The 22533-nt window shown below is 43.6% G+C and overlaps 1 protein-coding gene across 1 annotated transcript in view; it reads right to left on the minus strand.

The window, feature by feature from the left end:
- The window catches only part of SLC4A11 (solute carrier family 4 member 11), a 1034103-nt gene that overhangs the window by 911030 nt on the left and 100540 nt on the right, over positions 1 to 22533 (minus strand). Inside the window, exon 2 of the mRNA XM_085642688.1 lies at positions 17603 to 17653. Within this exon, the coding sequence (XP_085498814.1) occupies positions 17603 to 17653 (51 nt within the window). The remainder of the gene's footprint in view (positions 1 to 17602; positions 17654 to 22533) is intronic.

Raw genomic sequence — 22533 nt, forward strand, 5'->3', positions numbered from 1 at the left:
GTCTAGCAGGGTCCTGATGTCATCGGTGGCGGCGATGAGGGCAGTGTCGGTGCTGTGGTTGCTGCGGAATGCGGACTGGGACGGGTCCAGGATGCTGTTCGAGGAAGCTGGTCAGTTGTTTGTTGATGGCCTTTACGATGATCCTCGCCGGGAACGGGAGCAGCAAGATGGGTCGGAAGTTCTTGAGGTCCTTGGGGTCCGCCTTGGGTTTCTTGAGTAAGGCGTTGATCTCTGCGTGCTTCCAGCTCTCCGGGAAGGTCGCGGTCTCAAAGGAGATGTTGATGGTTTTCCGGAGATGGGGTGCGATGGTGCAGCTGGCTTTCTTGAAGATGTGGTGTGGGCAGGGGTCATCCGGGGAGCCGGAGTGGACAGTGTTCATGATCTTGATGGTGTCCTCGTCGTTGATGTTGGTCCAGGAGGTCAGGCGGTTGGTGCGGGTGGTGGTCGTGGGAGCGGGGGTCTCAGTGGTTGCCAGGGTGGTGATGGCATTGAAGCAGTCGTGGATGTCTACGATCTTGCGATGGAAGAAGCTGGCCAGCGAGTCGCACAGGTCTTGTGAAGGTGGTATGTCATCGGTGTTGGAGCCGGGGTTGGAGAGTTCCTTCACGATGTTGAAGAGCTCTTTGCTGTTGTGTGCGTTGTTGTCTAGGCAGTCTTTGAAGGAGGTCCTTTTGGCGGATCGGATGCGGTGGTGATGTCTGGGGTGGCATTCTTGCGGGCGGTGTACCTTTCCGGTGTTCGTTCACGGATACAGTTTTTTTCGAGTTTTTGGCAGGTTAGCTTGGAGGCGTTCGGTGAACCAGCTGGCTTTCTGGCTAGTGTGGGTGTTGGAGGGCTTCTTGAGGGGGGCGAGGGTGTTGGCGCAGTCGTTGATCCACTGTTTGAGGTTGCGAGCGGCGGTGTCGGTCGGATCTGTGGGTGGACTTCGGGCGAGGGAGGTGGAAAGCTGGTCTTCAGTGATTTTGCTCCAGCAGCAGCACGGCATCTTTTGGGTGCGGTGGTGCGTGGTGGGTTTCCGGAAGGTGAAGTGGATGCAGCGGTGATCATTCCAGTGGAGCTCTGTGGTGTGGTTGAAGGAGACGTGGGAGCTTGCGGAGAAGATAGGGTCAAGCGTGTGGCCGGCGGAGTGGGTGGGTGTAGTGACGAGTTGTCCGAGTCAGAGGTTGGCGATCAGGGTGGACGAGATGTTGTCGTTCTTGAGGTGGAAAGTTCAGGTCCCCGAGGAGGATGTAGTCCGTGGAGGCAAGGACGTGTGTGCTGACTAGGTCGGTGATCGAGTCGCTGAACTGTGCTCGTGGTCCAGGGGTTCTGTAGTTGAGGGTTCCTCTGAGGGTTGTGTTGGGATCGGTGTGGCTCTTGAAGTGCAGGTGTTCGGCGGTGCTGAAGGTGTCGTCGGTGTTGGTTGAGACCTTGAGAGAGTTCCTGTGGACGATGGCTATTCCTCCTCCTACTCCATTGGTGCGGTCCCTGTGGGTGATTTTATAGCCTTCCGGGATGGCTATGGCGAGGTCAGGTGCCGAGGAGGGGTTCAGTCAGGTCTCCGTCAGGAAGGCGACGTCAGGGGTGTTGGAGTCCAGTAGGTCCCAGAGTTCCATGGCGTGTTTGCGTGCAGAGCGGGTGTTGAGGAGGGTGCATCTGAGGTGGTTGGGTTCTTTGGTAGGTGGGTTGGCGGGCCGGATGCTGGTGAAGCTGCAGTTCCAGCAGGAGAAGGGTCCTTGGGTGCGCTACGGGCAGCCAGGCAGCAGGTGGGTGATCGGCCAGCGTTGAGTGCGTGGAGGGTGCTGGAGGCACATATGGATCGTAGGCAAGGTTTAATACTAGCGGCACACAAGGGTTTGGGCTCTGCGCACACAGGTGTTACAGCGACTTTCTTTATTGAAACAGCGCTACTGGTGGCCAGGTCTAACAAAACAAACTAAGGACTATGTCTTGAAATGTGACATCTGCCAGCATATGAAGGGATTCACCATTACACGCCCAGCACAGACACCACTGTTAAAATCAGACAAACCTCTCACATGTGTGTACTTGGACCACTGCGGCCCATTACAATCTGATAGAGCTAAAAAAAAAAAATATCATGGTTGCAGTAGATTCATGCTCCAGATTCCTATGGGTTTGGCCTCAGTGCTCGGCGGACGCTCGAACTGTTATAAAAGATTTGCGAGTCTTTATAGGGACATACGCAGTTGGCATGTTACATTCTGACCATAGCTCTTGGGCTTACCAAGAAGCCATTGAAAGTATGGGCGTAGAATTGCGGTACTCCTCTCCGTACCATCCTGAGGGAAATTCGGTCGTGGAGAGGAAAAACCGGGACTTAAAGCAATCTTTAACTAGGGTATTAGGAAAGGGCGGTAGTTGGGTCAGTCACTTATATGGGGTACAGAGAGCGCTTAATAACCAACCAAGAAGTTCTCTAGGGGGTGTCACTCAACAGGAGGTCCTATTTGGGACGAGAATGTTGGTAACGGATCTTGATTGTGAAGGCATAGTGGAGGATGGGAAACCATTTGATATCCACGATAGTTTGTCTTGTCCTGGATTCATTTAGATCCTGTAAAACAGTCAAAGTAACACCCTTTCAAAACAGACCGCCACTGGGGAAGTCAAGGCAGTCACGGCAAGACCTTTCTGGATCTGAAACATCGGAGATCTGGTCAGAAAGAAACTAGCGGACAAAAATGAATTTGGACCATCATACAGAACAGCTGTACCTGTCATAGCAGTACAGGGAACAAGAACTGTACTTCTGCCGCCTCTTGCCGGGAAAAAGGAGAAAAGATTTGTTTCAACTGACTACACTATGTGGTCGATAATAAACAGTAGGCCTCGTGAACTCCACAGTAGCAGACGCCCCCCTCTCACTTCAATTCAAGAAGTTCAAACAGAAAGACTCCTCACGTTTGAGGAGCCTCCTGTACGGAATATGCTGGACTATGCAACAATGTAAATGTAGTGCATTTATATAGCGCTCCGCACACCCCCGAAAGGGTCTCTCAGGCGCTGTGCACATACCGCTGTGGAACCCTTCCTGGCCTTTCCCTGTGAAGTGCCCACTCCTGGGCACCCCCAAGGTGAAGCCAGGCATCCTAGCGCTTTTGGGGCCGTTGTGCAATGCAATGGAACTCGTTCCTCTTGAACCCGAACTTCAAAATCAAATTCAAATTAACACCCAAGTTGCAATAAGACCAAATAGAGAAGTCTACAGCAACATGCCTCAACGAGAGCAAAATTAAATTTCAACGAATCCCAATGCAATTCCAACAATTGATCAAACTGCTTCTGGCTACTTCATGAACTTTGATACGTTTTCCTTGGATCCAAGTGAACCGGAATCGACGCCAGCCCAACAATCACACAAGCAACAGATCAAGAACTTTCTTCACTTTCTTCAAAAGACATACCTGGTATTGCCTTGGGTAGAACTCTGGGTAATTACTGGGATACTGGTTTTCTTTTCTGGCTAGGTTTACTAATAACTTTTAGCATGCTTATTAATGGACGATACCTTCAGCAAAGCTCTACAGCCCAAAAGGTCAACTTGATTTTAAAGCCACATCAATCATCACATCGTGAACAAAGAGACTTGTCATCAGTGAACATCACAGCAGTTCCTATACCAGACGGTATAGTTTGGGACAAGGTTGATTGATATCTTCGGCCGGACGGAACTCTTAAAGATTCCGCACTTATTTAAAATGTAATTAAGTGATGTCATTACCTCCAGTACTTTTTCTGATGATGGGAACACTGAAACTGTTAATAACACATTATCGGATTTAGAGAAAACTGCTGCATTTCCGAATACTTAAATGTTAGAAGATAATTCAGACTCTGAACCTTTGTACTGTTATCAACATTATGGTCATCATTTTCTACACAAATCTATTTCACCTAGAAATGTATTTGAGTACCATCAATGGGAGCATTCCCCTACACCACCAAAGAGTAGTTCGCATACCTTTACACAGAAATCTTCCTATTTTTCAGCGTTTACCACGGACCAGACCTCATACTATTATAAGGTTACACCAACATCAGCACTGAAAATTATGCCAACACCAAACAGATTTACTCTGCTTCCTTTATTGCCCAACTGTCTCAACAGGGTTTTGACCTATGGAAGGACACAATTGACTTACAATCAGTCTGATCTAGGGACTGGCAAGTCCAGGGAACAGAAGCGCTATTTAGAGCATGCCTCATTCTACAGCAGATTATAGTTATAAACGAAACTGTGCAACAGACATCCTGTCTTGAATTAGCCAAGATAAAGGACCTTAACACACCTCGGTTTCCAACACCATCACTGGGGTTGCAAAATTCAACTACAAAGGAAGGGGCAACAGTAGATGACATTTTACAGTATAATGGAACAAACCCCAATTGGAGGGAATGGGTGGTTTGGCCTTTAGACACGAACATATGTCATGAGAGATTCTTGGGTATCACCGAAGGGTTAAGTATCCACAGGCCAGACCCACGTTATGTACAATAGATCACCCGGGGGTAGTGAAATCCTACAGTGTTGGGAAGTTGTGCCTTGATTGGCTAAAACCTCAACACTCACAGAAGTGAAACACCACGTATCTTTACTCTCACAGGACATGGATCTTAGGGATTTTTTTACAAGGTCCCAGAAAGAAAAGTCAGAAACGTTTCATATATGCTGCCATTTACGCTGCCTAGAATGAAATCTGAAAAATATCCCAACAAGAGGCTGCAGAAAGAAAACGGGAAATAGACCGTATTAACTTAGAAAAATCGTTAGCTGTGGTAGACAAGGGTTAACAACTTTGTCCTCCAAGATATATTCTTTAGGCAACATCGGGTCTTCTGCGATAGATTGGCCATATTACAACACGGGCAATCTCAATTACGTTCTATCATGTTATTGAGCTGGACGCTGCCATCTCTGTGTGCAGGCTTTGTGCCTTGGCGTTTGATAAACAGTACGTCTCTCTTTTCTGAATAGAATACAACAGATAAACAGGTTGAAATGGCACAAAAGGGAGAAAATTATACAATGCTGCGTATTGAAAAACTGGACCGACTTCCATTTACAGTAGCGGAAGCTCTGTCTACTAAATGGCTTATCCACGGTCACTACTTTTCAGTTTCAATATTGTCTTTAGCAAAAGCAGGAAAGCAAATATGAAAAATTGGGTAAAGATTACATTAAGGAATCCTGGGATTTACAATATAGATTGATGCCGGAGTGGGGATCGAGAAGTGTTTCTAAGTGGTACAAATGGCAAGAAAACTTTGAGCGGTTCTCTCATATGCCAGGACATTTCGTTGCACGGGTCTTGTAATGGGTCAATAGCAAACTTGTCCTGGCACATGAAAGGGGCTCCAGCTGCCGTAATTAAACCGGAGTTCGAGCTGCTCTCGAATGTGAGTTATTTGATGCTGAACGATCAAGGTTGCTGTGGTATGCTTCCGGGCATTGCCTATCTGATCACTGTGAACTCCAGGGTTACTTGCTATATGCAAGTATTGTTTCCACTGACAAATACAGTCAGAGAGGCGCCGCTTTGGCCTTCGCTGAATGCTTCTTTTATACAATTTGATACTTTAAGCAGACTGACAGCCATGCTTTTACAGCAAACTGTACCCTTAACCTCAGCTCGAGAGACCTTAAATCTTCAAATAGCAAGAATCTCGACTGAGATACAGACAAACTGCCCCATTCATTTCGCAGAAATGGTGGGCCGTATCTTTAATGTGTGATACGAATGGTATTGTACACCTATTTAGGACCATAGGTTCATGATTTCTTAGCACCTTTCAGACAATCCTCGGAGTTATTCCAAACTTTACACAATCCGTATTTGGAAGCATTTTTGGAGGTCTGCCTCGGATCCTGCTCTCAATAGCTGGAATCCTGATTGTCATCTATCTGCTACGCAATGGACGGCCCAATCACCAACAAGATGGCAAAAGCACTCCTGAAGCGGAATTACCATGAACGTATGGTTAAGGCATCTTGGCCTCGCCTAAGGGAACAAAGCGCCTCTTGGTTCCTATCATTTAGACCAGTCTGGATGGACTGCATCTTACCTGTTCTTCGATGCCTGTTTTGCGGTAAAGAATGGGTGTTGGACCTCTGTCTGACACTTGCGAGGGACACGCCTGCGGACTTGAATACCAGGCTGGAACCCTTGAGGTCTTCTGCTCGGCAATGTCCCCAGCGTATTCCATTCCTTGAGAATCCACATGTGCCTTTCACAACTGGAGTGAGCTTTAGCTCTGTCACTAGCGCCCAGATATCATTAACAGTACCGGCTGCCTCTACACCAATAGTTGGCAGTAATGAATATCATCTGTACTCCATTGACGAACTCCGCAAGGTGTTACATGCAACGTCCCCTGCAGCAGCAAGCAGCGATTATGTTGCGTCTCCCAGCCAGGACATTTAATCTATAATTGGCTCATCATGTACTGGGAAAGTATTTGGATTTTCCTTTTCATTTCAAAATCGACTAAATTTGAAACACTTCCTAAAATTTAAATTTGCGCTAGAAAAAAGCCTGGCCTTCTAAAAGCTTGTAGGGGTTCGATCTGTATAAACAAACTCATTTAGGACTGCGACTTACAGAACAATTTTAAAAAGTAATTTTTCAGATAATTTTTTTACCTTTTTTAACAGTTTTTTAAACGATTTCAACTTTAAAAAAAATATATTTTAAATGGCTCATTGATAATTTTATGCGCTGACACCTAGTAAAATGAGTGTTTCCCTTGCATATTATTATTGTTGACAATTCGGAAGAGGAGTAGGTGTTAGGTTTCATATAGGTACCCTAATATAGGCCCAGGGAACATCATACCATTTCACCTACATCACCTCCCCTACATTACACAGTAATGAGCCTTTTAAGGATTGAACGCCTTTTATGGCCTGAACCTTTTACCTAGTTCTAGGCCTGGGTGCAGAAGGAGGGTTTTCCCTGAATAGTGTTCTATGACTTCATCTTTAGACTGACTCCGCAGGAATGAATATTCATAAGGCTACTTGGAAACCGGGCATGGGCTATACACCATCTTCCGAATATCTACGCACAAGGTTCATCACATGCGTCATCCTCATACCCAACAATGGCTAACACAAGAACAAGGGACAAAGGGACTATATACTTTGCTGTATAAATACAGCACCTCATGTTATCAGTTGTTAGAGGGAACCGAGACCTCCAGGCCGACACTGACCAGAGACACGAAGGTTCCTGCATGCAGACGCTCCAGCTGACCGTGGTCTGAACATCCCTTGCGGGGTATCCAACTCGAGACCAAAAAGAGCTCCGACATACTCACACTTCAGGTAATGGGGTTAGACTAAACCCTGGAGGTATTCTTGGCTTTACACCTACCCACATGCTAGGTACACTTGGGTACATCTAGATAGGCATCGTAGGAGTATGCGCACTTTTATCATGCATTTTATATTCATGTATTTATTCATGCTTATTGCAAAATGGTAGAACTGTACTATCCTTTTATATTCATAGTACTGCTAATCATATATCTCTGCTACTGTCTAATGGTTGTTGCAGCTCACAAATTTTACACGAGAACAACTGTTCAATAAATCCTTATTGAAACGCCCAGACTGTTTATTCTGAAAACGAGTGACTGAGTGAAAAGTAGTACATTGTTTCCACGATCTTGAGGGATCAGGGTTGTCATGTTCTAAGGTTGCTAGAAACTAATCTCTCCCCCATAAGAGGAGACACTAGTGGCACTGTGAGCTAGCTAATACAAAAACCGGCTAACATACGCGGTGGGGGTGCTCAGAGTTCGTCTGCCACCAATCCCACAGTTTGTTATCCAAACATGCAGGTCCTGCATGGGTACGGTAGGAACTACACGACAAGAGGGCCTGCAACAGTGGCACCAGGATCTCCCTAAATGCCGAATACTCCTCTGCCAGATAGCCATAATGGGCCCGGGGTTTTGCCAGCTGCTATAGACAATATTGCCTGGTCTATTTCTTCCCGTGAGATGGGCTGATCCAGCATCTGGACGTCAGTCTCTGACAACCGCGGGAGCGGTATCTCGCAAGAAGTCAGAATCATCCCCCGCTTCTGGGGCCACGGCTGTTGAATAGAGGCATTTGTAATACGCCACAAATATCTGGGCTTTTGCTTTTGGCTTCCTCCGAACGCATCCTTCTGTGGCTACTTCTTTAGGAATTATCTAATTAGCTAAGGGACGGGATGCTAGCCAGTATAAGAGCTTACCATTTTTATCTCCCCATCCGCAGACACAGGCCTTGGAAGATGTCCACAAGTACTTGCCCGACTCTAGGGAGACATGGCAAATTTCTTCACGCATGAGATTGAGTTGGCAGGACTCCGTGTCTCCCTATGAATCGCCCACGGTGCGCTCCTGCCGGAGCACGTGGGGTTCCAGGTGAGAGGTTTTCCTTCCGGGTTCGGTACATCGCTATGATGCATCCCTTGGCAAAGCTGCTGATGGTGGCCATACCAGCCTCCCAGAGCATACTAGGTGACCCAACTGTACTTTCGATTACGTTAAAAATATTGTCTAATTTCCTCTCAGGGTCGTTTTGCAATCTTTTTGTGGGAGGAACGAGGCGTTAAGCTGCCAGATTGCGTGGAGAGCGCCGCTGGTACTCCCCAGGCAAAGGCGTAGGGGCAAATGGTTGGAAATCTCCTGGACCATGCTTGCTTCCAGGGGACAGTCAAGGGTGGGCATAAACACTAGGTCAATACGTGGTGTAGTGGGCTGTGGATGTACGAGTGTATTGGCAGAGCCAGGGATTTCATATTCTCAAGACATCACATAGCCCAATCTGGGAGGCCCAATCTGAGAGCCGCTTGGCACCTGAGCGCCAACGATGGGAGGGGACGCCAGAAGCGTCGCTAATCAGGTCCATGACTGCATTGAAGTCCCCACAGATAACTTCTGCCCCTCGGGGAAAGACAACAGGACTGTAAGGTCCCAGAGGGATGTCTCAAGGAGTGTTGGAGGCATATACACAGTAAGTAGAACTAGAGTGTGTTCGCCCCATATTTCCTGTGACAGCTAGGAAGCGTCCCTGGGGGTCTAGGATATCTCAGGTGACCCAGAATGGAAGGGAACAGTGGAGAATCCCCCTGGAATACTGGGTGAATCCCTCATGGTAGACCCTGTCGTATCCCTTCCGTTCTAGGAACGAGCCTAGTAGGTGGGTTTCCCGCAGCATGAGAACACCGGTGGTGGAGCGTTGCGCAAACTTCAGGACCGCTGCACGCTTCACCCTGTCCAAGACCCCACTAAGGAGAGGACGCACAAGGACTTTAAGTTAGTGCAAGATGATGCCATCAGCGGTATTATTGGAAGTGCAGTGACTGCTTGCTCTGGGTGCCCGGGGGTCTGTGTGCACTAGGACTGTGGGTGGAGAGTAGCGACTCCTCCCTACTGCCAATGAATGAGTAACATGAGCATGTCATGTCTGGTGTAGTAAAGAACTCGACAATAAACCAACATTAAGACAGTTCACCTAACAATCCCTCAAAACCCCCCATACTTCTTTCCCTGAAGCATCTGTTGCCCTAATAATAACAATTCGAACAGGTGTAACCATTATGAGGACAGAGTGGTGGACCCCTCCAAGTTGCAGGATTTAAGAAGTCTCGGGAGTCTAGGATAGCAATGTTCTCTGAGGCTGTCATAGAGACTTGGTCATGTATCTTAGAGCCTCGTTTTATATCGCTGGACTGCAGGAGAGATCTGTATCTCCAGATTCGTTAAAGTGTGGAGTTGGGTAACCCCTCTGGAATGTTTCCCTGACCGGTTCAGTCTCCTGTGACTACTGTCCGCAGGGGATACCGACATGCTCCTTGGCTTCACTCCCGGTGATCCGGATGGTTTTTGTCCGGTGTTGCGCCCCCTTCAAGAGCAGGTGCGCCACCGCTCTGGTTTTGGTGCCTTGTTCCATAAGCTGCCAGTAATGTCTTGCGTTGGGGACACAGAAGTTGCACACTGCAGGGCGAGGGCCAGTTTTTCTGTGGCCTACGTCCATGCCACCTCCAGGGTGTCGCAGAAGTGGCTTTTGTTGTTGAGGATACCCTGAGACAGGCAGGGTACAGGAGCCGGTAGAATAAGTTGAGGGCCCATAATTTCTGCTCGACCGCAGTATAGGGTCACCTCTGCGTTTGCACTTCTTTGGTATAGTCTGGGAATACCATCACTTTGATCATTTGGCAGGAGAGCTGGGGACGAGAGCATGCCTCTTGTAACAGGTCATCTCTGTCCTGAAAATTGAGGACGCATGCTATAATTGGTCGGTGTGGGACCCAAGGCGGCGACCTGGGCGCCAGGGCTCGGTGCGCCCGATCCACCACGAACCATGGCAAGAGGCTGTCCGGGGGGCATCCATGTCTTGATCCAGTTCTCCATAAAAGAGCGGCCTGGGTAGGTTCCGTACCCTCCAGGATGCCCACAAAGAGGAGGTTGTTACTTCATGACAAGTTTCTTTTGCCTGCATGAAAGGTTTCTACAAAAAGACAATCATTACTTAACAGGTCATGATGGCGGACACGGAAACGAATAGTGGAGTAATCAGCTCGTAGTCCGCTCTCCGTTGTATGTTGACTGTCCAGTGGGAAAAGGACAGGAATGTTTTTAAATGTGAAGCATATAGTACATTAACTATGACGGTACAGAAAAAGGCGGATTCGACTTAATGCGTTTGCTATTAAAATTAATTGCAGTACATGAACCTCGAGTGCTCCATTATCTCCCTGGTGGGGGTTTTGTGGTTAAAATATATACGTGACGGTCACAGTCATGAAGGATGCACCCGCCCATGAAGCTGTAAGGCAGTGGCGGGAATTTATATTTTATGTATACACACACACACATTCCAAGGGTTCTTCATTAATTACAGCCCCCCAATGCAAGGGCATGGAAGAAAAGAGCACAGCCAGGTCACTGCAGGTTTAAAGTAGGTCCTTTTTATTTTCATTTCAAGCCTTCGACAGTGCAAAGAGACATCTGAGCATAGATAGATAGAGATAGATAGATAGATAGATAGATAGATAGATAGATCCAACAAACAAGTTTCCCTCTTGACAGAAGCCTCGCATAGGAAGATAAGTTTTCTGTGTTTAATCGGTGGCAGATACAGCTTCAAAAGGTAAAAGCATTTCAACACCAGTTCTTGGAGCCCAACGCTTTCATGCTCATAAGAAACACAAGGGTGGTAGAAATGTATGACAGATCGCAACTCAGAAAACAGTATATAATTAGGTTGAGCAGTTCAAATGTTTTTCTTAATTTCCTAATTTACACGTAGCAATGAAGCAATTTGTTGTGGTGCCACTGAGGATGACAAATGCACCTTACTACCTTAGGTGCACAAATACATAGATCCTGTAAACAGTCACTATGTGAAACAATAGGATATACAAGTATCCCGGCACTCCAAAGTAAAGTCCTATTCTAACCTGGATAAACTACGTTTCATTATATCAATACATCACTGGCAATAAACACAGATGGTTTATACAAAAAATACTCTTTACCCCTTGTGCGCTCATGACGGAACCACGCCATCATGAGCCATGGGCGGCATGTGCTCATGACGGCATGGTTCCGTCATGCTGCGGCCGTTGGCGGCCGCTCCTCCCACGCGGCTCTAATTCCCCGCCTGTGCGGGCGAATTAGAGAGTGGGCGGAGTCGTGACGGAACCACGCTGTCATGAGCACAGCTCGCCCATGACTCATGACGGCGTGGTTCCGTCATGAGCATGGCGGCGCCGCGCTCACCCCTCACGCCCCCAGTGCTGCGTCGGAATTCGCGCCGCAGCGAAGGGGTTAATGTAAACAAGACATTGTACAAAACACAATTTTTCAAATACGACCATAACAACCTATTGTCCCTAGACCAGCATAACATTTAGGAGACTATTCATAGAGGGTATTTTGTAGGTTTACAGTCTTGATCCGAATACGCAACAGCCGACACATGTTTCGTCACACCAAGTGACTTTCTCAAGCCTGTGAAAAACAAGAACATAATATCATATATACTGTTCATATTAACCCCTTGCGTGCGGGTTTATTTCTCCCGCTGTGCGGGAGAAATAAACAGCGTTCGGGTACACGACGTCACCCGGCCGTCGTGCGCACACGCCCACCGTAATGCACGACGGCCGGGAGACGTCGTGCGCACGCAAGGGGTTAATAGGTAACAGATAGCCCCATTTCTAGGGGATCACTTCCACCATGGGGCTTACTGAAAATCTTTAAGAATAAAAAACAGTGTTTGAGTCAAGAACAAAGTAGGAGGTGCCCAAAAATAAAAGAAAAGGATTTGTTTTCCCAGAAACACCAAAATGTACTGGCCAAAATAAAAATAGAGAGAAGATTGCAGAAAAGAAACAAAGACCCACTATCTCACCGTGCACCAAGTTCTAAATGACCATACATGATCACCAATCCCTAGTGCGTGAAACTTCTAGTCACTAACCTCATCGAAAGTATTCTTTTCTGTGACTAAGACGTTCTTATTACTGCAAAATGATTTGCCATTCATAGTCCAGATTTGACCAATATTCTGTGAAGAAAATGTCATAGCACCCAAAGGTTAACTTTAGGACTCGTGTATATCCATATTTTTAGTGTCAAATGTTTGACATCAGGGTGCTAGTATATACTCACTTCCTAGTTTGCTAGCGATGTCCGCATATCCCAAAAGTTAGGACATCAGAAATTCACCCAAACCAGTGGTTCCAAAAGTATGTAACATAAATTTCTATTAGGTAAAAGAGGTAGAGTGCAATTTAAATCACCCATCCCAAAAAAATATGCATGTCATGACAATTCTTAGACTTATCATACCTGTTTATGTCTGTTTTTTTCTAAGTTTGGCGTGCGTTTGTAACGCCTAAAAGAACAGAGTCAGAGTTGTATTTGCCCCTTTTAAGATCTCCTCTTTTTGTGGTTCAATTGTCAAAGGTATATGTAGCCCTGTAACATTTAGAAAGAATATATATTGTTCAGGCAATTTGAAAAAAGAGCATATCCGATGTTGCATTATCTATCATCCTCCCCATTTGAAATTCTTACTTACTTTAAAATGTCTTATAGACAGCAGCCATTTTTGAATTCCTAATAGGCTATAATAGGCCCCTGTAGAAAAAATGGTAAGGCACAAGATATATTACGAATTGTAGTAAGCGGCTATCTTCCTAAATATTGCAAGAAGACAGGTAAAAATAACGTGTAAGTAACTGACAACTGGTCACCTTATGTGTACCAGTGTTGAATCGTACCGTTTCTCCCCTTTTTTTAAAAATTCAGAGAAATCGCTTTGTATCAAAGGCCAATGTCTGCCAGCAAACAATAAAAAGTACCTCCCGTTATTTAACGAGCATTGCGGGTAATACAGTTATCAGAAATACGTAAAGGCTGCTGACAACAGGTCACTTTTTGTATACCTGTGTCGAGTCATGCCCGTTTCTCCATTTATATAAAATTAGTGAAAATGCCACTTATTCACCAAAGCCCCCAATGGGTAACCGACAATATGAGGAAACGCACGTTGCTATAGTCTGTAGGTCCAACTCCTAAGCAATGTATAAACATTAAGGCATTTACCCGATCCAAAGCGCAATGGTCATATCCGCGTTGTGTTTAAAGAGGATACGCCGCTAAAAAGTTTAGGCAACTCACCACATGTTCGATGTAGGGGCAAATACAACTCTGACTCTGTCCTTTTGGGCGTTACAAACGCACGCCAAAAATAGAAAAAAACAGAAATAAACCGGTATGATAAGTTTGTGTCTAAGAATTGTCATGACATGCATATTTTTTTGGGGATGGGTGATTTAAATTGCACTCTCCCTCTCTTTTGCCTAATAGAGATTTATGTTACATACTTCTGGAACCACTGGTTTGGGTGAATTTCTGGTGTCCTAACTTTTGGGATATGCGGACATCGCTAGCAAACTAGGAAGTGAGTATATACTAGCACCCCGATGTCAAACATTTGACACTAAAAATATGGATATACACGAGTCCTAAAGTTAACCTTTGGGTGCTATGACATTTTCTTCACAGAATATTGGTCAAATCTGGACTGTGAATGGCAAATCATTTTGGAGTAATAAGAACGTCTTAGTCACAGAAAAGAATACTTTCGATGAGGTTAGTGACTAGAAGATTCACGCACTAGGGATTGGTGATCTTGTATGGTCACTTCGAACTTGGTGCACGGTGAGATAGTGGGTCTTTGTTTCTTCTCTGCAATCTTCGCTCTATTTTTATTTTGGCCAGTACATTTTGGTGTTTCTGGGAAAACAAATCCTTTTCTTTGATTTTTGGGCACCTCCTATTTTGTTCTTGACTCGCACTGTTTTTTTTTTTCTTAAAGATTTTCAGTAAGCCCCATGGTGTAAGTGATCCGCTAGAAAAGGGGCTGTTACATATTAATATGAACAGTATATATGATATGTTATTGTTTTTCACAGCCTTGAGAAAGTCACTTGGTGTGACGAAACACATGTCGGCTGTTGCATATTCGGATCAAGACTGTAAACCTACAAAATACCCTCTATGAATAGTCTCCTAAATGTTATGCTGGTCTAGGGACAATACGATTTTATGGTCGGATTTGAAAAGTTCTGATGTTTTGTACAATGTCTTGTTTACATTAAAAAGAGTATTTTTTTATAAGCCCATCTGGGTTTATTGCCAGTGATGTATTGATATAATGAAACATAGTTTGTCCATAATGGCCGTATACAGGTTAGAAGAGGACTTTACTTTGGAGTGCCGGGATACTTGTATATCCTATTGTTTCACATAGTGACTGTTTACAGGATCTATGTGTTTGTGCACCTAAGGTAGTAAGGTGCATTTGTCATCCTCAGTGGCACCACAACAAATTGCTTCATTGCTATGTGTAAATTAGGAAATAAAGAAAAACATGTTTTAAAAGTAAAGGAAGTAACAACATTTTTTATGTCAGTTGCAGAGAAAGTGACAACTCTAGCAGATAAGCAGCCAAGCAACTCAAAGAAGATGTGGACTTTCAGGTTGACTGTAAACTCCCAAACTTAAGCAAGCAGAAGTAACATGACAGACATACTTAATATATATATGACGATTGCATAATAGGATTAAAAGGACCTAGGGAAATATATGGAACCTGTTCTCTAAAGACTGACTGACTTTCTTCAATAAGAAACCCAGAGATGGTAATGCTAATCAACCAGCTTTTAATCTCAGACAGGACATGCTGCTTACAGTAAAATCCATAGCATTAGGGCTCTTACGTAGACACTAAAATATGACCAACCACACATATGACCAACTTCTGACATCAGGTAATAAATTAAATCCATAGTATATTAAAGGTGAATCTAAAAACGTCAACGGAACCAGCATTCTTAAGAATATCTCAAACAACCGATACTCTCCCATACCCCATAAAGTGCTGGATACGGTCTTTAGCAAAATGTACTGCAATGAGATACTGTATCAACTTCCTATTGAATGCTTACATTCTTTCCAGAATCTCCGATATCGTACAGTGAAATAATGGCCAAATAAGCCAAAGTTTGTGAAGGCCCACATAATTTAAAAAAATAATAATAAGGTGCAGACCTTTGACATCTATCTGGAACACCCCTGCAATCATCAGGACGGCTGAAACTCTGTTCCAAATTAGGCAAGAGTCGAAGACATCTTTTTCAAAGCAGTAACAGTCTACTTCTGCTACCTCTCCAACTCTTGCTGAAGAACTATATATTGGTCTTTGATCTGTGCCTTGCGCAACTATCTTTTGGCTAGGGCTGCACTATACAAATATAGGCCTGAGTAGGAGACCATATACAAGATGTTCCCTTGATAATGCCCCATTTCAACGCAGCCCTAATATTACGATGGCAAATAATATACCATACTGACGTTTCACTGCCAAGAGAGGAATTTGCACTTCAAAAACTCCACTGTCAATCAGGATGATGAACTTAGATTCATGATGGAATTTTCACACAAGTAATTTCCAGCTACCTCTGGAAAAACCTATGTCAATTTGGGTCCTTGACACCTAATGTAGGTGCCCCAAGTGTACAAAGTTTAGCCGAACAAGGAGGATCCTTTTTTATGTTGAACACTTAATATCCTGGATAACGGAAACAATATCAAGCTATCCAACAAACAACCACCCTTGGTCAGTCCTGTCCAATATACGTATAAAAGCATCTATTCACTGAAAACCTGTGCAAAGACCACACAAACATGATCAGATTTACTTAATATTTTATCTTATGGAGTTGGAGGATGTATAATCAACAGGGAGTATGCAAGCTAATGTGTACTTTACATTGTTCAACTTGATTGTTATGCTGGCCAGAAATGTGCGTCAATACAGAAAGTCTTTATGTAGCTCAGTACAGCATTTTTTCCGGATATGCAAAAATAACTTTACATTTGTTTATATAATTTGAATGATTATTGCTGTGTCCTAATATACACATTTTAATTTCTTTTTAAACTTCATTTAGATTTTTTAAGCAGCTGCAGTCGCAACATTATGTAAAGATAATGTAGCAAATACATTCTTCTTGATTTTCCAAGACCACCGCATGTGGTCGAGTATGTGGCATTTTAAAACAACTTGTATTCAATTTTACAAAGATGGCTAAGGTTCACATAACCCTCCAATATAACCACACTAATTTAAACTGAAAAAAGGAGAGCTGAGTGTTTGCTGCCTGCTTTTAGGAGCCAGAAAAAAATAGGCTATGAAAGTGGTCCTACAAAATTGAAACCATTTACAGCAAAAATAAATCGTGTTTCAGTATTTAAAGTTTGTATACCAGGCTGCAAATAGGGACTGCATAACAACTAACAATCAAAGAAAGAAGACTAACTGTGCTTTTGTTAAAATCTCGTTTACTTTACTGGTATGTGTCAATTTAAACCATAGTTCATTACACACACTGTCCAAAAACTAAAGAAACAATGGTGGGTCTATTATTAAAAGAGAAAAGCGAACAAATAAACCAATTGATTTTGCCCTGAACTGGGTATTATTTTATTAAAATATGTACTTCTTGCAGAGTCGGTAAGTGATAACTCTATATTTTTATTGCTGGGCTGTTGCGCTTTGTATAGGGGTTCTCCAATCCAGTACTTCTAAAGTGATAATTGTTTCTTTTGCAAGTGATGTGCTTAAACTCTCAACAAGAATTAGGTGAGGGGTACATTTAATCTTACAGCTATAACGAGATATTGCTACTATTATTTTTATGAGTATTCAATATAGTACAATAGATTTCACCGGTCGCAAATTAGAGAGGGATGTTTTCCTTGTAATACGTTGCAATATGAATAAAACTACTAATTATGTTACAATAATATTTCACTTAACTACAATTAAAAGGGACTATTCTAACAGCTAACAAACCTCACCTTACATATGTAAACAGCCCTTCCAAATAAAATATTCCCGCAGGTCTACATTTATTAGCACTTTTAGTAGGTGTTACTAATAGAAAAAAGAGAATCTTTAGTACATTACATAAATGTTCTATATAACTAGGCAAATAATTTGATATAGCAATAAATCAAAACTTGCCTGTCTCCTCAAAAAAATATCCATTTCTGGACATTGCTGCAGGAGGGCTATCTGAAAAAGAAAAAGTTGAGCTTTAAATTCAAAATCACAAAATGTAAAAACATATTTGCATGCAAAATTAAAATTATTTAACTAGACAATGTCAGTGCTAGTCCCATTGATTTCTTAAATGGTCCCTCCAGGTCCAAAACCCATCAGCTACGGAGAGCAAATTTAATAAATCTAAATAAATAAAGGAATGATAAATTAACGGAAAAGTTGTGACTGTTGGCAAATTATCACTCCAGCAATATCGCCAAAGTGCAGCTGGCAGTAATCTGACATATGTGCAGAGCACGTCTTATACTTGTACAGGTGCTTTGCCACGTGGTTCTAAAACCACAAATCTTAGTGCACTAGGTTCAGTTCGTCCTATGGAAGCCTCAACCACCACCCCTCTAAAATCACCTGATCACTTGATGGCACAGCCATAGGTGTATGATTTTCAAATCATGCAAAACAAGAAAAGCGTCCCATGGCTTGAGCCCAACTTAAACTTTTTATCCAACAGGAACAGGTCTGACACTTTTTTTTTTCTATATATGTTCTTCTTTCTATATTTCTTTCCCTCACTATTTCTACTACTCTACATCTTGTAGACTCAACGCATTACTACATACTAACATGCATCATCCTATTACTGTTATACAGTATCCACCACGTAGTTTCATAACTTTGCCAATTACTGCACACAGGGATTATTCGTGATAATATTTAGGTCAATTATCGTACTGCATATTTGTACATACATGTACAACAAAAATTCAAAGCTTGTTTAAAAAAAAAAAAAAACATGAAATAAAATGTATTGTACACACATTGACCATAGTAGACCCGCATTTTATTTACTCTCAACATGAATACTTGTTAAGCAAAAAGAAAAGTAAAATCCGGGACTATGCCATGCTGGATGAAATTAGCTATACTTGATAGGAGATACAATATACATTGAAATCAAATTGTATGAAAATAAGCATTTTGGGAGTAAAGCACAACTATCAGGCATTGTGGAAAGTGTTCAAAGTAGGTATGACTGATTTATAAAACTCCTGTGCTAGACTCTTTTCAAGCTGATTCTGCTTTCTAGCTGTACTTTCAAAATTATTGCACACATTACGCTTAGAACTTAAGTGCTCAAATAGTACAACAAACAATGGGCGTCCAATGATGTTTTGGACAACTACACAGTCTAACCACAGCTTACTACCGATTTGCAATCTATACATTTCCCACTTGGGTCAAATATTATACCAAGATTTTTTGCTTTGACACTGGGTATTAGGAGAGGTCCAAGTCCAGATGGCCACTACTGAGTGGATCAGAAAGATGGATTATTAACAAAGAGTAGGATTCCCGTTTTTGATTAGTTAAGCTTCAAACAATTGTCACACATCAAGGATCCAATCTGTAGCATACAGATGTGAAACTGGGTTGCTGCAACAGCTTTTTACCAGTGTCACTAGCTCAAAACGCTTAATTTGTTCAGCCCCTTTCATCAAATGTCCTCTGTGCAACAAGCTTTCTGTAAAATGGTTGGTGTCCGTGTTTGGGACCCACTGCTTTAAAATCATCATTTTCAAGTAAATCTCAGACTTTTACCTGGGGTTAGTCACTTAAAACCTTCTGCATTGGCTATACAATTCTACCACGCTCTTAATTTTTATTTAAAATGTATATTCATCAAATTATTACTACTGGCTAAGTGAGCTTTAAATGGATTGGAAGAAAATTATTGGAAGGCAAGCCCTACCCTTTCTGGAAATCCTAAACCCTTTTCTATCGAAAACATGAAAAATTCAAAAGATTTGTTACACAATAGTTTTTTTTGGGACGGTTGCCAAATACTTTCACTAAGAAACTGACTGTTTAATATTGTTGTGTAATCAGTTGTTCACGGGTATGCTATAGGTTTGGATATTGGTTCTCTGAAGTCAGTGGCTCCGCTTTCTTGAAATGATTCAATCTTCTCACTTTGGACTCCAAAGTTGTTTTTCTCGTTGACCTTCTAAACCATCATTATAGACAGGGCTTTAAGTGGACCGGGTCTCACCGGTGCTGAGCACTGGCAGTTTTTTAAAGGGGGGCTCGAAAAGGGTCTCTATCGGGCTCGGTTTTGTACCCCGGAACAGGCAGTCCGTTTATTTCCGGACTGCAGGTACATCGATGTGCGCGTGCTCACTTCTCTCTAGTGGAGAAGTTATGGCATGATGTCATGCTAGGTGAGCATTGTAGGGGAAGGGAGATCCTTTAAAGAGTCATTTTCTCTCTGAATTTCCCTTCTCTTTTTGAAACTCAGGAGCAGCAACATTGTCGTGGTGTCACCAGGGCTTTAAGTGGAAGCTTTAATATTATATACAAACCATAGTTGCTGCTTATTCATTTTATGCAAATAACAACCATTGACCAAGCCAATAGTCCTGACTTGTTGTAGGTATGATGTTACTTGTATCATATCTGGATGCAATGACAGAAACCGCAAAATAAAAGTTGTGCGTGCTTAACACATTTTTAGCTTACGTCTGAGACCCCCCCCCCCAGTTTTTTCATCCCACTTAAAGCCCTGATTATAGATACCTTCCCTGCACATTTTGATTACTGATTTTTTTTAATTATACCCTGCTTCAATTACTCAAATAAGGCCTGCTTGGGTTTTTATATTCTTTTCAATGCTAGCAATCTGAGAAAATGAAAATTCTGCGAAACTGTGATCGGCGCAAGAAAACTAACATTCTGCGAGTTCATGGCAGGAGGAGGGCACAGCTTTGTCACTATCGGTGTGAAACGGAAATATCTGTTTTAGACTGAAATTGTTAAATCTGGTAATTGAAATAAGCAATTTACATTTCAGCAACTGTACACAAGATAGATCTTATGCCCCAAGCTCTGCCAAGTGTCACGTATGAGGCGTTAAACTAACATTTCAGTCATTGCCCTAGCAATACTACATTGACACTATACAATCCTGCATTCTGTGCTCCTTGAGCTATACCTCTAAATTTACGAGATTCACAGCATGTGAAATGTGACCTCTTATTTGTGCCTATGATCAACACCATTTTGATGTTGAGGCCTCCTTGGTCTGCTCAGGCTTAATGAGAGAACATGCACGTCTGGGTGACTGCCAGGACACTGATGTGCCCGACGGCCATCAATCGGAAGAGTTGTTACTGCCTCCTCCAATTTCAAGGAGTTGTTACTGCCTACTCCAAGTTCAAGGAGTCTGTGGCCGACTCAAGATTGGTATCCGATAGTGGCAGCCTGCTTCTGGATTCTTGATTTATCTACAGGCCGTTGCATTCTGACAATTTTAGCTATATGCAGGGGCCTACAGCCATGTCTCATTAACACTTCTAGTTCGAGATTAATGTCTCAGTATAGTTCGACATTAACATCTTTCAGGGACTACAAAAGAGATGTCCCAAACCAGTAATCCCAACACACCAACATACATCATTCTGAATAACACTCAGACACTGCAGGGTATATTTAAAAAACGCCTCTTACAGAAAAGTATTTGTAAAGCCATCTTTGTTCTTGTATTTTCCCTTTGCAGGCTGCGGTATTGGCTCATGGAGCTGCGGTAACTGTGTGCGCTCTTTGCTGGCAGGTTGACAGATCACGTGACTAATGCATGTATGTTAAGCAGCAAGTTCAGTGTTTAAAATAAATGCTAGACCCTAACAAGAAGTCTACCAGCACATATGTTCCGTTTGTTTTAAACATATCGCTATGTTTGACCTAAAGTGTTACAAGAGCACATAGTGCTGAGATGACTCTTCCAAAGGCAGCAGGTGTTTCAGTCCAAGAGAACATGTTCCACATTATAGATTCAGAGGCATAAAATAATTCCTCTCAGCTCATTTACTTAGATTGCCCCATACACTTAGAATCTCTACTTTGGGTATCCCCATTTAAAAGTATGCTTACACTTTGTGACACTGAGGTGGCTGGCTGGTCTGGCCATGGTATTGCCTCTGTCCTCTGCTATCTAAACCCGACGCTTTTGAACCACCTCTCTATAATCATGTCTTGTTCAAATGTACCCTTTAATCCCCTAGCAAGCGCAGCTTACCCTCAAAAAGCTATTACCATTCTCTAACGAGGTTAAGTTATGAATCTAACCTGACAGCACGGGCATACTCATTTTTAAATGACGCTCAAATTGTCGGTCACTCAAAGGGTCACACAAGACCTGAAATGCCACACACAAGCACACAGTAAAGGCAAACGCAATAAGCACACAGTAAATTGAAAAGTGTCACACATAAGCATGCTGGAGACTTGGCTTCAGACAAATGAGAGGGCTGCCCCGCTCGTTTCAGCATTGGAGTGCTGTTTCCTAGCTTTAAACGGAAGTCTGACCAACGGTTCACCTGCTCTCCTCACAGCGCTTGTACCCGGGCGCGGGTTTGTCGAGGGCAAGGCCGCGGCCGACCGAGAGGCGTGTGCTAGTGCCGCAAGGAGCCTGTTGGTGCGGGCACCGGTGCCACCCATCCCCACGATCCCACGGGTGAGGCGGTATCCAGGGGGCGCAGGGGTCGTGGACAGACCAGGCTAGCTGAGGCGAAACTGCTTGCTAGTGAAGTGCGTCACTGGGCCCAGGCGCGTGCCGGCTGGAGGGCAGCCGCGTGCATCGTCATGGTCCAGGATCGCGCCGGCGCAGTCTCACGTGGCGGGAAAGTCCCATCATGAAGACCGTTAGAGCAGCTACTTGCGCGAAGTAAGGAGCCCCAGGACTGCCCCATCTTGAAGGCCATTGGTGCCCTTCACGTCGTCATAGTCTCGAGGTCAGGGTCCCTTTGCATTGTACCCAGGAGTCTGGAGTTTAGCAGGTGCCCCGCCGTTATTTTCTTACAGAATTAGTTTGTGAAGCCTTACTGCTCATCGAATCT

Source organism: Triturus cristatus, chromosome 2_2 (assembly GCF_964204655.1).
Source record: "Triturus cristatus chromosome 2_2, aTriCri1.1, whole genome shotgun sequence".
Lineage (NCBI taxonomy): Eukaryota > Metazoa > Chordata > Amphibia > Caudata > Salamandridae > Triturus > Triturus cristatus.